This window comes from Oryx dammah, unplaced genomic scaffold (assembly GCF_014754425.2).
Source record: "Oryx dammah isolate SB20612 unplaced genomic scaffold, SCBI_Odam_1.1 HiC_scaffold_6, whole genome shotgun sequence".
NCBI classification, from domain to species: Eukaryota; Metazoa; Chordata; class Mammalia; order Artiodactyla; family Bovidae; genus Oryx; species Oryx dammah.
Window position 1 is genome coordinate 18,465,454 of NW_024070190.1, and position 12,731 is coordinate 18,478,184.

A 12,731-nucleotide genomic window follows, 5' to 3' on the forward strand; every position below is an offset into this window, starting at 1 on the left:
TCTATGGGATTTTCCAGGCAACAATACTGAAGAGAGGTTGCCATTTCCTTCTCCAGGAGATCTTCCCTACCTAGGGATTGAACCCAGGCCTCACACATTGCAGGCAGACAGACGCAACCATATTCCAACTTAAAAATGATGTCCTCAAGGAGAGACCGCCAGAGGGAGGCTTTCTGAGCTTGGAATGAGAGAGAAGGGCTTGTCCTGGGCACAGCCACGCCCTCTCCCTCCAGTTTGTGCAAGTTCTACTCTTGCTTTGGTCCCAGACACATCCCTCAGGCACACTTCAGTTGAGAGGCTCTACCCGGTCTTCCTGCCTGACAGGCTGCAAAGCCCAGGCTCTGCCTCCAACCTCTCTCAGCTGCCATCACCCCTGGCACACCCAGCTGGCCCTGGGCACCAGACGGAGCGGTGGAAACCATGCCAGGCAGGAAGTGGCAGGGGAAAGACCCCAACCTAAGCCCTCGCTGCAGTGAGCTTTAAGCTCCAGCTGCTGTGAGTCACCTCTAGCCCGGGGCCCCCTCCTCAAGCCCACTGTCCCCTATACTCCCTCTGTCAGACAGGGTCAGAGCCCCAAGAGGGAGGCACACTCCTGGCTGTCCACACCTGCTCTCTCCCTGGCCCGCGAAGAGGACTCTCATGGACTGGGGCCACAGGGCACATTTAGAAACTCTGGGTAAATGCAAAGACAGAAGGGTTGCAAAATAAGGCTCCTACACCCAGGCCCCTGGACGGGTAAAACTCACATTCGGAGTCATAGGTGTGAGTACACTAAGGCGGTCTTCTGTCTCAAAAGCAGAAATTGCCCGCCTCCCCCGCTTCCGCCTCCCCTCCCCTGTCTCGCGCCTGCCCCTTACCTGCACCCCTCACTGCGCCCGGCCCTGCCTGGACTCCCCCCTCCATCTTCTCCAGCTCTTTCCTCCTCTCTGGAATCTTCCCCTCAGGAGTCCTGGTTGGCGTGGAGAATCAGGAGTGGCAGAAGGGGGAAAGACGGCAGAAGGACCGAACTTGGCAGTGACCGCCCTTCCCCCACCCCGCCCCGAGTCTCCGAACCAGGGCGGGAGGGGAAGAAGGTCGGGCCAGACCGCCCGGGTGCGGGGCGGGGTTGGTGGCTCCCAACCAGCGCCCCCAGGTGCCTCTGAAAGTCGACTCTGCGGCCACCAGGGGGCGCCCGGGCTCCTCTGGCTGGCTGAGCTGCCTGGGTACCAGCCCGGTACCAAATTCCCCTGGCCAACCTGATCAGCGGCCTGGGGCCCGATCTGGGGCCCCAGCTCTGGGTCCCAGCCCCTCTGCAACCACAGCCGTGCAATCCAGGGAACTGTATCAGGGCAGAGGGAGTTGGGTTGAAATCTCAAGAAGTCTCCCTGAATTCCCCCAAGTCTGAAGGGAAAAAAATCAAACCAGAGAGTCTTCCTTAAGAGATACAAACTGGGCTTACAAAAGCCACAAAGCTTGCAACAAAATGGCTCCCTTGTCAACTCCCTTCCCAGACCCTGGACAGCTAAAAGTGAGATGTAAAAAGAAGCAGAAGGCTAAAGGCAATAGGCCAAGTGGGCCTGAAAAGTGAAAGTTGCTCAGTCAGGTGTCTGACTCTTTGCAACCCCATGGACTGTAGTCCTTGGAATTCTCCAGGCCAGAATACTGGACTGGGTAGCCATTCCCTTCTCCAGGGGATCCTCAAAACCCAGGGATCGAATCCAGGTCTCCCTCATTGCAGGAGGATTCTTTATCAGCTGAGCCAAGTGGGCCTGGGGTGAGAGGCCCACTCCTCCCCAGCTAGACTCTAGCATCCCAAGTACAGTTCTTTGGTAAGCCATGGAAAATTCTAGCTCCAGCAGAGTCTCCCTACTTGAGCCTAACTGAGGCTTTTTCGGGGTCTCAGAAGTCTTCTCAGAAGTCTCCTCCTCCTGACCCCAGCCCTGCCTCTGAGACCCAAGTCCAGTTCCACACAGGAGGGAAGCAGAGACAAGACAGCATGGTGTGCCCCTCCTGAGGCCCAGGCCATGCCCCAACCTAATCACAAGCCAAGCAAGGAGAAAACATGAAAGAGAAAAGGTCTACCTGAAGCCGCACACACCCAACTTGTCCCTTGGGTGACCTAGCCAGCCAGGGCCCCATCAGTCAGTTCAGTTCAGCTGCTCAGTCATGCCCTACTCCTTGCAACCCCATGGACCGCAGCGCACCAGGCCTCCCTGTCCACCAACCCCCGGAGTTTACTCAAACTCACATCCATCGAGTCAGTGATGCCATCCTACCTTCTCATCCTCTGTCGTCCCCTTCTCCTCCCACCTTCAATCTTTCCCAGCATCAGGGTCTTTTCCAATGACTCAGTTCTTCCCATCAGGTGGCCGAAGTATTGGAGTTTCAGCTGCAGTATCAGTCCTTCCAATGAATATTCAGGACTGATTTCCTCTAGGATGGACTGGTTGGATCCCCTTGCAGTCCAAGGGACTCTCAAGAGTCTTCTCCAACACCACAGTTCAAAACCATCAATTCTTCAGCACTCAGCTTTCTTTACAGTCCAACTCTCACATCCATACATGACTACTGGAAAAACCATAGCTTTGACTAAATGGACCTTTGTTGGCAAAGTAACGTTTCTGCTTTTTAATATGCTGTCTAGGTTGGTCATAGCTTTTCTTCCAAGGAGCAAGCATCTTTTAATTTCATGGCTGCAGTCACCATCTCCAGTGATTCTGGAGCCCCAAAAAATAAAGTCTGACACTGTTTCCATTGTTTCCCCATCTATTTGCCATGAAGTGATGGGACCAGATGCCACGATGTTAGTTTTCTGAATGCTGAGCTTTAAGCCAACTTTTCAGGGCCCCATAAAGGCCACCAAAACTGATGACCGACAGGGTGCCCTTCTAGCCAGACCAAAGCCTCTTCACTCAGCTGGCAGAACCACTGGAAAGTGCTCTCTCTCTTTGAACAAAAGCAACGGAAACACCCTGGCAAAGCAGCCCCAGGCGTCCCAGCAAGGCCTCCTCCTTCAGGGAGAGGCTCAGAAGCTATTTTTCAGGCTTAAGCCATTCGGGTTTCGTCCAAAGAGAAAAAGGACAGGTGGAAAGAAGAGCCTAGAATAGTGAAAACCAGGAATGCCGTGACCCTGGCCACAAGAAGAGAGAAACTGCTGTTTGGAGCAGAGGGAATAAGGCAAGACAAAGCCTTGGCGCAACGGGAAGGAAGCAGAGGGTGAGATAGTGGGATGGATGGTGGGGAGACAGAAGGCTTCTGGGGGCAGAGAAGACATGATACAGAAAAGGAGAAAGGGAGAACTGAAATTAAAGAGAAACAGGGGATACTTTGGGCTTTCCTGGTGTCTCAGCAGCAAAGAATCCACCTGCCAAAGCAGACGACACAGGAGATACACACTCAATCCCTGGGTCGGGAAGACCCCCGGAGAAGGAAATGGCAACCCCCTGCAGTATTCCTGCCCAGAAAACCCCATGGACAGAGGAGCCTGGCAGACTATAGTCCATGGGGTGGCAAGAGTCAGATGTGACTAAACAACAACAGGGTGGGGGTGGGTGGGGTGGGGTGGGGGGTGGGGGGGATTCCCCTGGCAGTCCAGTAGTCGAGACGTGCTCCCAGTGCAGACAGCACAGGTTTGATTCCCGGGGAGGAAACAAAGATCATGTATGCCACCTGGCGCAATCAAAAAGATAAAAGTGAAAAATAAGTAAGGAGAAACGTGGGATGGGGGAGAAAGTGTACCACGGCAGTGGCTGCAGGACCTGCAGAGCCTCCCCACCGCTCCTGGAATGGACGCTAATGGAGGCACTGTGCTTCCTAAGCCACGTTTATAGGATGCTGAGAAAGCATGTGGTGTCTTTTCTTAAGAAAGGTGCTGGAAAATGAAAAGCTCCTGGGGAGCCTATTGCAGACTAGCAGAGAGAGGTGGGGTGGTTCTCCTTAACATGGCTCTGGGAGCCAGCATTTCAGAGGACCAGGGCCAGAATACATGTCTCCCAAGTAGGGCTCAGGGCTTCCCTGGTGGTTCAGACACTAAAGAATCTGCCTGCAATGCAGGAGACATGAGTTTGATCCCTGGGTCGGGAAGATCCCCTGGAGAAGGAAATGGCAACCCACTCCAGTATTCCTGCCTGGAGGATTGCATGGACGGAGGAGCCTGGTGGGCGACAGTCCATTTGGTCACAAAGAGTCAGACGCGACTAAGCAGCTAACACTTTCCCTTTCAAGCATGTTTCAAAGCAGAGAGTGAAGGACATGGACAGAGGCTCTTTAATGAAGGAGGGTTAAGGAAACAGAAAGTGAAGTGAAGTTGCTCAGTCGTGTCCGACTCTTAGCGACCGCATGCAGACTACCAGGCTCCCCCGTCCCTGGGATTTTCCAGGCAAGAACACTGGAGTGGGTTGCCATTTCCTTCTCCAAAGGAAACAGAACGTGAGCCTTAATCAGAGTCAAACTAGCAGGGCAGAAGCTCGCCCCCTACTGGTGGCTGCGGGAGCTGCACTCAGCGACAGTAGCTGTCAGCGCCGGGCACCACGTGTGGGTTCTTCATTTACTCCACGCAGCGAACCAAAGGAGGAGGCACCATTAGTATCCCCGTTTTATAGATGAGGAAGTTGAGGATCAGGGAGGTTTTAGTAACTTGCCCAAGGTCTCATAGCTATAGGTGAGACCCAGGATTCAAACTCGAGTTTTACTCCACTAAACTGTAGTATCCTCTCCATATCCTGTGTCAGGACCTGTATGGGGAAGACCTCATTGGCCTACAGTGAAATAAAAATTCAGTACTTCTGGGGCACAGAGACCCAATTTAGCTAACTCGGGAGGTGATGTCACAGTGAGAAAGGGCCATTCTCTGCTTTTCTCCCTGCCCCGACACTGTGATCTCAGGCCACTCACCAGTAGCCCACACTCTGGCAGGGACAGCTTCTTCCCCGGGTGAACTGGTGATCCCTGCGGGGGTGATCGCAGACTTCGATTTGGACAGGAGATGCACGCCCTGTGTCCTGGCCAGGCCCACGGGGACAAGTGTCAGGGAGCCAGGCTTCTGCTATCGGGGGCCCAGGCTGCCAGGATGGAGAGCCAGTGGACAGAAGGGAGAGTCCCTGGAGATGAGGGAAGGAGATTCCTGCCTGGACGGGGAGCTCTAAGAATCTGGAGGATGTTCTATGGGACAGAATCTACCAGAACAAAATCCTTCCCTGGCAAAGTTGCGACCTCCATTACTTTATTTCAAATTCTAAACGAAACAAATGTACACACAATGAAATCCAGCACTTCCTAGAGCCAGGCCGGACAGGGTCCCAGAAAGTCTGGACAGAAATCTGGAGTCTGAGAGGAGGAGCCCTATAAAGGAAGCTGGTGGCCATGTCCTGGGACCCTCAACCACTGCCAGCCAGGCCTGCCCAGGAAATGGGGTGGTGGATTGGGCCTCCCGGTTGAATTTGGAAATGAAGCTTCAGCTCCTCCAAGTAGACCTATCCGCAGAGGCTGTGCAGCCTGGGTTAGTGAGGCCAAGGACACTCTTTTTCCACTGTTTGGGGGCAGCAAGCTTACCTAGGGGGCATGTTCTGTGGGCCCCAGCTACACACAGCACCAAGGTCAGACACAGGCCAGGCTGGAGTCCAGCACCACCCTGCCAATCTTCACCTCGGTCGCGATGAAGCAGGTGGGAGGCTGGGCTGGCCCTTCCCATTCAGGTTGCATCCCGGCCTGCCATCTTGGCATACCAGGTGTAGCATGGGGAGGTGGTATATGGAGAATAAACGCATGATGGCATGTGTAGGACAGAGGAGAAAGTCTCTTCATGAAGGGGGTCACTGGTGCCCGCGAAGCCCTGGGGCATATGGCCCTTCACCTGCCCCTCCCGGGCCTCCCACCTTGTCCCACGTGGTAGCTTCATCTCCTTTTATTCAAACTGGAAACTGCAGCTTTCTGCAACTCCTCCTTCTTCCCAAATCCACCACACACTGTGTGTGAGTATGTGTGCTCAGCCCCAGCTACCCACTCCGTTTCCCCCTAACAGGCCCCTCCTTGGCTCCTGTACCCAAGGACCCCTCACCCCCGCTCAGGATCCCGCCTCCCACTTCTTCCGCATGAATCTCCCCTCATGGCAGCCAAAGGCATATTACTGTAATGAAATCTGGCCCCACTCCTGCATCCACAGCTCCTATAAAGTCCCCTTCCATAGCCACACCAGGAGCTTCACAGTTGGGACCCCCTTACCAGCCTCCCAACTCGACAAACACCCCAATACAGCCCTTACTTCAATGATTCACCACAACCCGGGCAGGACAGGAGCCTCCAAAGCCTCTGACCAGGCTGTTCTGCCTAGCATGCCACATCCCACTCACCCACCCGTCCAGCCTCACTGTGCCCTCAAGACCCTGCTCAGCGCTGGCCCTGTGTGAAGGTGACTTCCTACGCCAGTTCCTCACCCCGCCCCTTGTGTCCCCACAGCTGGGGTTCTTGGTGCTCCCGTGCAGGGCCAGAGGTGAGGACACCCTGGTGCCCACGTGTCCCACGTGTCACTCCCGAGAGTGGACTCGCCTGCCCCATTCCACACATGGAGGGATGGACAGGCCCAGGACCCCAGGCTACATGGTGTCAAGACCCTCGTGACAACCTGCTTGATCACACTTTAAAAGGGAGATGAAGTCAAGTCCCCTCCTGCACACCACCCCCCCGCTTTGCCCCAGGCCCACCCTCAGAAGCAGCTCTGATCGGCTGTCATTGTCAAGCAGGAGTGGCAGTTTACCCAGCCTCAGCTGGGAGTGAGAAAGTCACATGTTGGAATATGAAAGCCCCATGCTGGGTCTTGGGATGCATTCTGACCTGAAACCTGCCTTTCTCACCTGGTTTCTCTGGCCTGTTGTCACTACTGCTTTAAAAGTTAACCCACTGTTGCGAGTCCTTTCCACCTCGAGAGTGCTGGTCCCCTGGGGATGGGGAATATGCTGGCTGTCAGATCCTGGGTTCCTGGGTGCAGAAGTGGGCCCAGGAACAGGCCCAGGTCACGGGCAGGGCTGCATGTGGGTCCTGACTCCACCTTCCCATGCCAAGTGACTCTCAGCAGGGCACTAACCTTGCCAGACCCTAACACAATCATCTACCAGGCGGTCGGCTCCGAGAAGTACCCTGCAGCCCTCTATAATGCTCAATACATGGTGAGCTCAACAAGGGCACAGGCAGCTTCTTCCCCAAGGAAGCCACAAAACCTGGCAATGAATATGGGCTCAATAAATTCTTGTTCACAATTGCCCTGCTCTGCCAACTACATGCTGCAGGGAAACACACCAGGCTTCAGCCAGCCCCCGGCTCCACTCTTAGCCCACCACTGTGAGCTGTCCAACCTGGGCATGGCAGCTGCAGTCTTGCCAAATGTCTGTGGTTATGTCTGTAAAACACGGTGAAGACTCAGGAAAGTGAGTTGACAAGCGTGTGGCACACAGGAAGCCTCGACAATGTCCGTTCCCTTCCCTAAAGACTTAGACAGCCCTTGCCACTTGAGACCCCACCTCTTATGTCAGGAATTTGTTGCATCTCAGCACTGCTGTGAAAATAACGCCACAAAGAGGCCTGGGGGGAAACATGGCAGAGTTCTGAACAGAGACTAGATAGAAGGTCAAGGGTCTTTACAGAGAAGTCAGGATCCCCCTTACGCACAGTGTTGAAACTGTCCCAAAGTTCAGAGCCCGCACGTGGCTCTTGGCAATCAAGCCCTTATAAACTAGCCCGACTGCTGGGGGCAGGGAACCCCCAGGCTGCAGTCCTGTGACCTGCGGGCAGCAGAGGACAGAGACGTGTCGGTGGGTGCCTGTGGATCCAAAGAGCATGGGGACCCCACCGTCCCTGGGGCTGAGTCCATGCACCCCGGGCAGCTCCAGGGGCTGCAGCTCCTCACTCGGGGGCCGCACTGGAGCAGCCACAGCAGCTGGGGCGCCGCAGGGACTGCATGACAGCTCGGAGTGGCCCCCTCCTACCCTCAGCAGACAGGCTGTCCTCGCTGGCAGGGGCCCGCTGCAGCTGCTCAAACTGCATCTCGAGGTGCTTCTGGATGGCCACACCGAGCACCTCCGGGTCCACTGCAGCTCCATAGACCTCCCATGTCATGCCCTCAGCGTCCCATCGGACGTCCCGCACAGGAGATGGCGCCGCTGCCAGGCTGGGCTCCAGAGTTACCTCCGGGAACATGTGCAGTACCACAGGAGCTTCCAGAGGCGGGCTAGTGGGCACTGCCTTGCACACTGCCTTGGGGGCTGCCTGAACACCAGCATCCTGGGCTGACAGAGGGGAAGCCAAGACTGGGGCCAAGTCACTTGCTGAGGTCATGGTCCACATATCCTTGGTCCTGGCACTAGGCCCCATGGCTAACCCTGTGGGACCCCAAGAGTGGGCACAGCAGTGGGAGTGCCCAGGAAGCCCCCCAGGAAACGTACACTGGAGTTTCACCCCATGGTGAGCCTGTAGCCTAGATTCGCTCACTGATGCCACTAGTTTGGGAAAGGCCAGAATCCCTGGGGCAGGCAAGCCGTGGCAGCAGCTGCTGGCGCCCCCCTCCCTCAGGCCACAGAGCAGGGCTGCTGGAGACAAAGCGTGGCAGGAGGTGGTGGCCGACCGGCCAGTGGCTTTGGGGCTGCTGCTGTGGGTCACTGTGCCTCCCAAGGCAGCTGGTGGCACCCACACCTGACTCTCCAGTGTCCAGGCTGAGTTTGAAGTCTTGTCCTCCGGAGCCAGGTCCCTTTCCAAGCCTGCAGGGGTCTGGCCACTCTGGCCAGAGGTGCTGCTGGGCTGCAGCCGAGCCCTATGGACAGGCGAGCTGCCCAGGGCTGAGCAGCTGAGGCTGGCCTTTTGAGCACCGCTGTGGCCCCGGATCTGGGTGCTGCGAACCAGGTCCGAGTGGCTCCTCTGAACAGCGGCAGCGCTAGGGTCCCGCGGGCGACTCAGGTCACTACCACCCACGGTGGACACGTTGCCCACAGTGCTGCTGCGCCAGTGGCCCACGGCGCTGGGCTGCGGCTGGGGGCTGGAGGCTCGTGCCTGCTCCACGCACTCAGCCTGCTGCCCCTCCGCCTCCGGGACCTGGGCCTGCCATACAGCGCTGCTGGCTCTCTTGCGATACTCTGGCCTCTGCCCCTGGCCTTCATCCAGCAGGCTGGAGGAACTTCGGGACAGGGGCTGAGGGTGGGCACTGAGGGGTTCCGGGGCATCCGGCTCAGGACGGCTGGATCTCATGGCTGCCTGCAGGAGAGAGAGAGGGAGGGGGTGGCACTGAGCTGGGCAGCAGCATCTCTGCTGGATTCTGCTGGGGGCTCACACCGTGCAAGGCACACTGAGGGGACAGCTTCAGTCTCAGCCTGCCTGACCAGTCAGAGCCACAAGCAAAGTGATGACAGGAGCCAGACGCTTCAAATCAAGGTCACCACACATACCCCGGATGACGCTTCTAAACACCAAACCTGAGGGATCAGAACGAGCCCTAGGGTGAGACCCTAGAGGCCATCCAGAAGGCTAGTGGCTGACTCTACTGCTGGCTTACGGGGGAGGGGGAGCCAGGGGCGAGGCCAAGCCTGCTGGGGCCTGGGGACTCGGGGCTTTGGGACAATAGCTCTTAGTCAATCAGCACAGAACTATTACAGTATTTTAATAACCAGTAAAGCTGGACTGATGGATACTACCATGGTTCCTCCCAGAACCATCACCATCTCACTTACTTGGACTGGAGCCTCTTTGGTACACAGTGTGGGGGCACAGAAGTCTTGGGGATGAGAAAGGCATGAATACTGGGCTTACTGAGAACACCCTGGGTTCTCTCACGCTCCCTCCCCATCCTCTCTGGCCTGGCCTGGCTGGGTTGTCGCGTCTCTGGGGCTCAGTCTTGGCCGCTGTGAAGGGGAAGGCGTTTCCTGCCTCCCACTGCATGCTCCAAGGACAGGAGAGGCTCCCGTATCAGCCCTTTAGGACTCACTTGGCATTCGTTCACTCCTCCCGCTGCCAACTCATGAGCACCTTCTGTGTGCCATGCTCTTGAGATCAGGCAACATGGAACTAATGCAGATCTGCTGTGCCCACCAAATGGGGTCCAATACAGGTCACCCCCACTATCTGAAAGAAGAGTATTCCTATGAAACCTTTTCATAAGCCAAAACAGTGTAAAGAATCAATTACCTTGTCTTGTAAAACTCTTCGAATTTCTTTCCATTACTGAAAACAGTTACTAATTAATGTAGGTCTCCCATGAAAGTGAAGTGGAATAAAGCAAACTTTTGAAAAGTAGGGAATACCTGTAACCACCAATCAGACACATGTCCTCTCTTGCCCCTGCTCCCTTCCAGCCATTCTTGTCCCTTTCTCTAGCCATACAGACTCTTCCAGACCTGCAGGTGGGCCCTGGAGAGAGAGGAAGGAGATGGTGCCTGGGAGGAAGGAACAAGGAACAGGGTGAGCAGAAAGCAGGAGGCATATGTTCAGATCACAAGAAGGGGGCAGCAGGCTGGGGGCTGGGTAGGGCCCAGAGAGAGGGAGTGGGGTCAGGGCATGAGCCAGCCTGGCCCAGGGCGAAGTCATGAATAGGGAACATCACTCTGAGACTCCCAGCCAGGCAGGACATGCTGGAGAAGCAGGGTGGGGATGGCAGGCAACAGCAGCAACTCGGGCAGTCCCAGTCCCGCCCTCCCAGCCCAGGCTGATAAGAACTGCCGCGAAACCAGCAACCTGGCGAGGCGAGCAAGGCCACTGAAAGGCAGTGTGGGAAGGGCTCTCAGGAACTCAGTTTCTGTACATTAAAACTTCCTGTTGCCCCAGAGCTCAGGAGATGGCTGGTGGCTGCTCAAGGCAATGGTGAGGCTGTTTCCAGAGCACCTGTCCCCTTAGAGTTCCAGGCTTGCTGTGAAGCCCAGTTCAGCACAGCTTTCAGCAGTGATGAAAACACGCTGCTCTGCGCTGTCCAGTATGGTTGTTACTGGTCACATGTGGCCACTGAACACTTGACAGATAGCTAGTGCCACTCAGCAACTGATTTGCTGATTTTGTTTAAGTAATTGAAATTTAGGGCCTCCCAGGTGGCTCAGCAGTAAAGAATCCGCCTGCCAACACAGGGGATGTGAGTTCCATCCCTGAGTCCGAAAGATGCCCTGGAGAAGCAAATGACAACCCACTTCAGTATTCTTGCCTGGGAAATCCCACGGACAGAGGAGCCTGCCAGGCTACAGTCCATGGGGTTGCAAAAGAGTCAGATGCGACTTCGGGAGTAAACAACAAAATTGAAATTTAAAGGGCCACATACTGTGGCTGATGACCATGCAGCTCTAAGACTCATGGCACCAGCCTGGGCAGGAGTGTCCTGTCCTAGCTGCTCCTCCGGGCTGAAGCCAGACTGGTCCCTGGAAGAGTCAGGAAAATGATGAATAGACAAGAAAAGACTACGGCCCAGGCCCTACTCTCAGGCTCTAAGGTGGACATATAAAGAGAGAAGGTCAACAAAGCCAATAGCAATCACGGTGATGATACTAAGAACAGCAGTTCCAAGTGCCCAGCCGCCCACCATGTGGCAGGCATGTGCCGTCTCCTTTCCAGCACTGTATGTGATAGTAAGAGCAATCTCAGGAGATAAGTCATCTTCTCCATTCTACAGAAGAGGAAACCAAAGCTCAGAGAGGTTTAGTGACTTGCTCAAGGGCACACAGCTGGTAAGTGGTTAAGCCAGGACTCAAACTCAGGAGTGCCTGAGGTTCTCTGCGCTCCCTCTTGAGAACGGTGCAGACCTCCGTCCTGGACACTATCACTCTTCCATGGGCATCCCTTTTTATTTAGTGTTGCCATGACTCAACTGGAGTCCCAGCACCCCACACATGGGTATCCAGCGGTACCCATGATATGCCAGTGGAACAAGTGAACAAGTAAGAGCAAAGCCTGGATGCCCATTCACCCTACTTGCTTCTAGCAGCTCTGTAGGCAGCCGAGACTCAGAAAGACAGAAGGAGACCTACTGGCTAGGAAGGCTTGTGGTCAAGATGGGCCCTGGCAGGCGGACAACCACTGAGCCCCAAGCCCAAGAACCCGAAGGAAATCCTATCTGGACAGCCCACACAGCCTCTGACTGAACCCCACCTACCCCAGAGGAGGGCCATAGGAAGCCAGACCTTGGTCTCCTTGACGAAACAAAGACAAGGCTGGGGGCACACACAGTCTCCACCAGGAGCTGGCGAGAAGCTGCCAGTGCAGGTACCTGCTGCCTCTGCCTCACCAGGTGGCTGCCTGATGCTCAGGGCTGGCTGTCACTCAGAGTGAAAGTAGTGACCACAAAGACCCCAGGGGAGTGGGAGGTTATATTTCTTGTTAGTTTCCTTCCTTAGCCCACCTCCACAAATGGCAGGTGACAATCTGAGATCTGGAACAGCTCAGAAATGTCAAAGAACCCACAATTGAACCCCAGCTGGCCTTCCCAGGCGGATCGAGAGAAGAGCTTCAAGGGAAGTTGCATCAAGGTATGCTAGCGAAAGAAGGTTTTTCACACCCCACCTACCACCAAGAATAGAGGCCTCCCAGGAAGCAATAGAGCTGATCAGATGAACTTCGGAGCCAGGGACGAACAAGTGAAACAAAGGAGTATACTTCCAATCCAGGCTCTTGCCCTCCTACGTATGCACACTCAGGTAGACCCCTAACCTCTTTGAGCCTCAGTTTCCCCAATCTGCAAATCGGAAATAAATCCCCACTCTGCAGGGCTGTTGTGAAGACATGATGTGATGGCATACGGA

The 12,731-nt window shown here is 55.5% G+C and overlaps 1 protein-coding gene across 1 annotated transcript; it reads right to left on the reverse strand.

Annotated features, from left to right (window-relative positions):
- Positions 1 to 5,755: 5,755 nt before the first annotated feature.
- Positions 5,756 to 11,058, reverse strand: GPRIN2 (G protein regulated inducer of neurite outgrowth 2). The gene is made up of 2 exons (XM_040242150.1): positions 10,257 to 11,058; positions 5,756 to 9,213 (listed from the first exon to the last, which is right to left on the reverse strand). The coding sequence occupies exon 2, from the start codon at positions 9,205 to 9,207 to the stop codon at positions 7,873 to 7,875; it is 1,335 nt and encodes a 444-aa protein (XP_040098084.1). The 5' UTR covers positions 9,208 to 9,213; positions 10,257 to 11,058; the 3' UTR covers positions 5,756 to 7,872.
- Positions 11,059 to 12,731: the final 1,673 nt, after the last annotated feature.

Excerpts from the sequence above, each read along its gene's own strand:
- GPRIN2 (XM_040242150.1), bottom strand. The coding sequence starts at position 9,207 with ATGAGATCCAGCCGTCCTGAGCCGGATGCCCCGGAACCCCTCAGTGCC.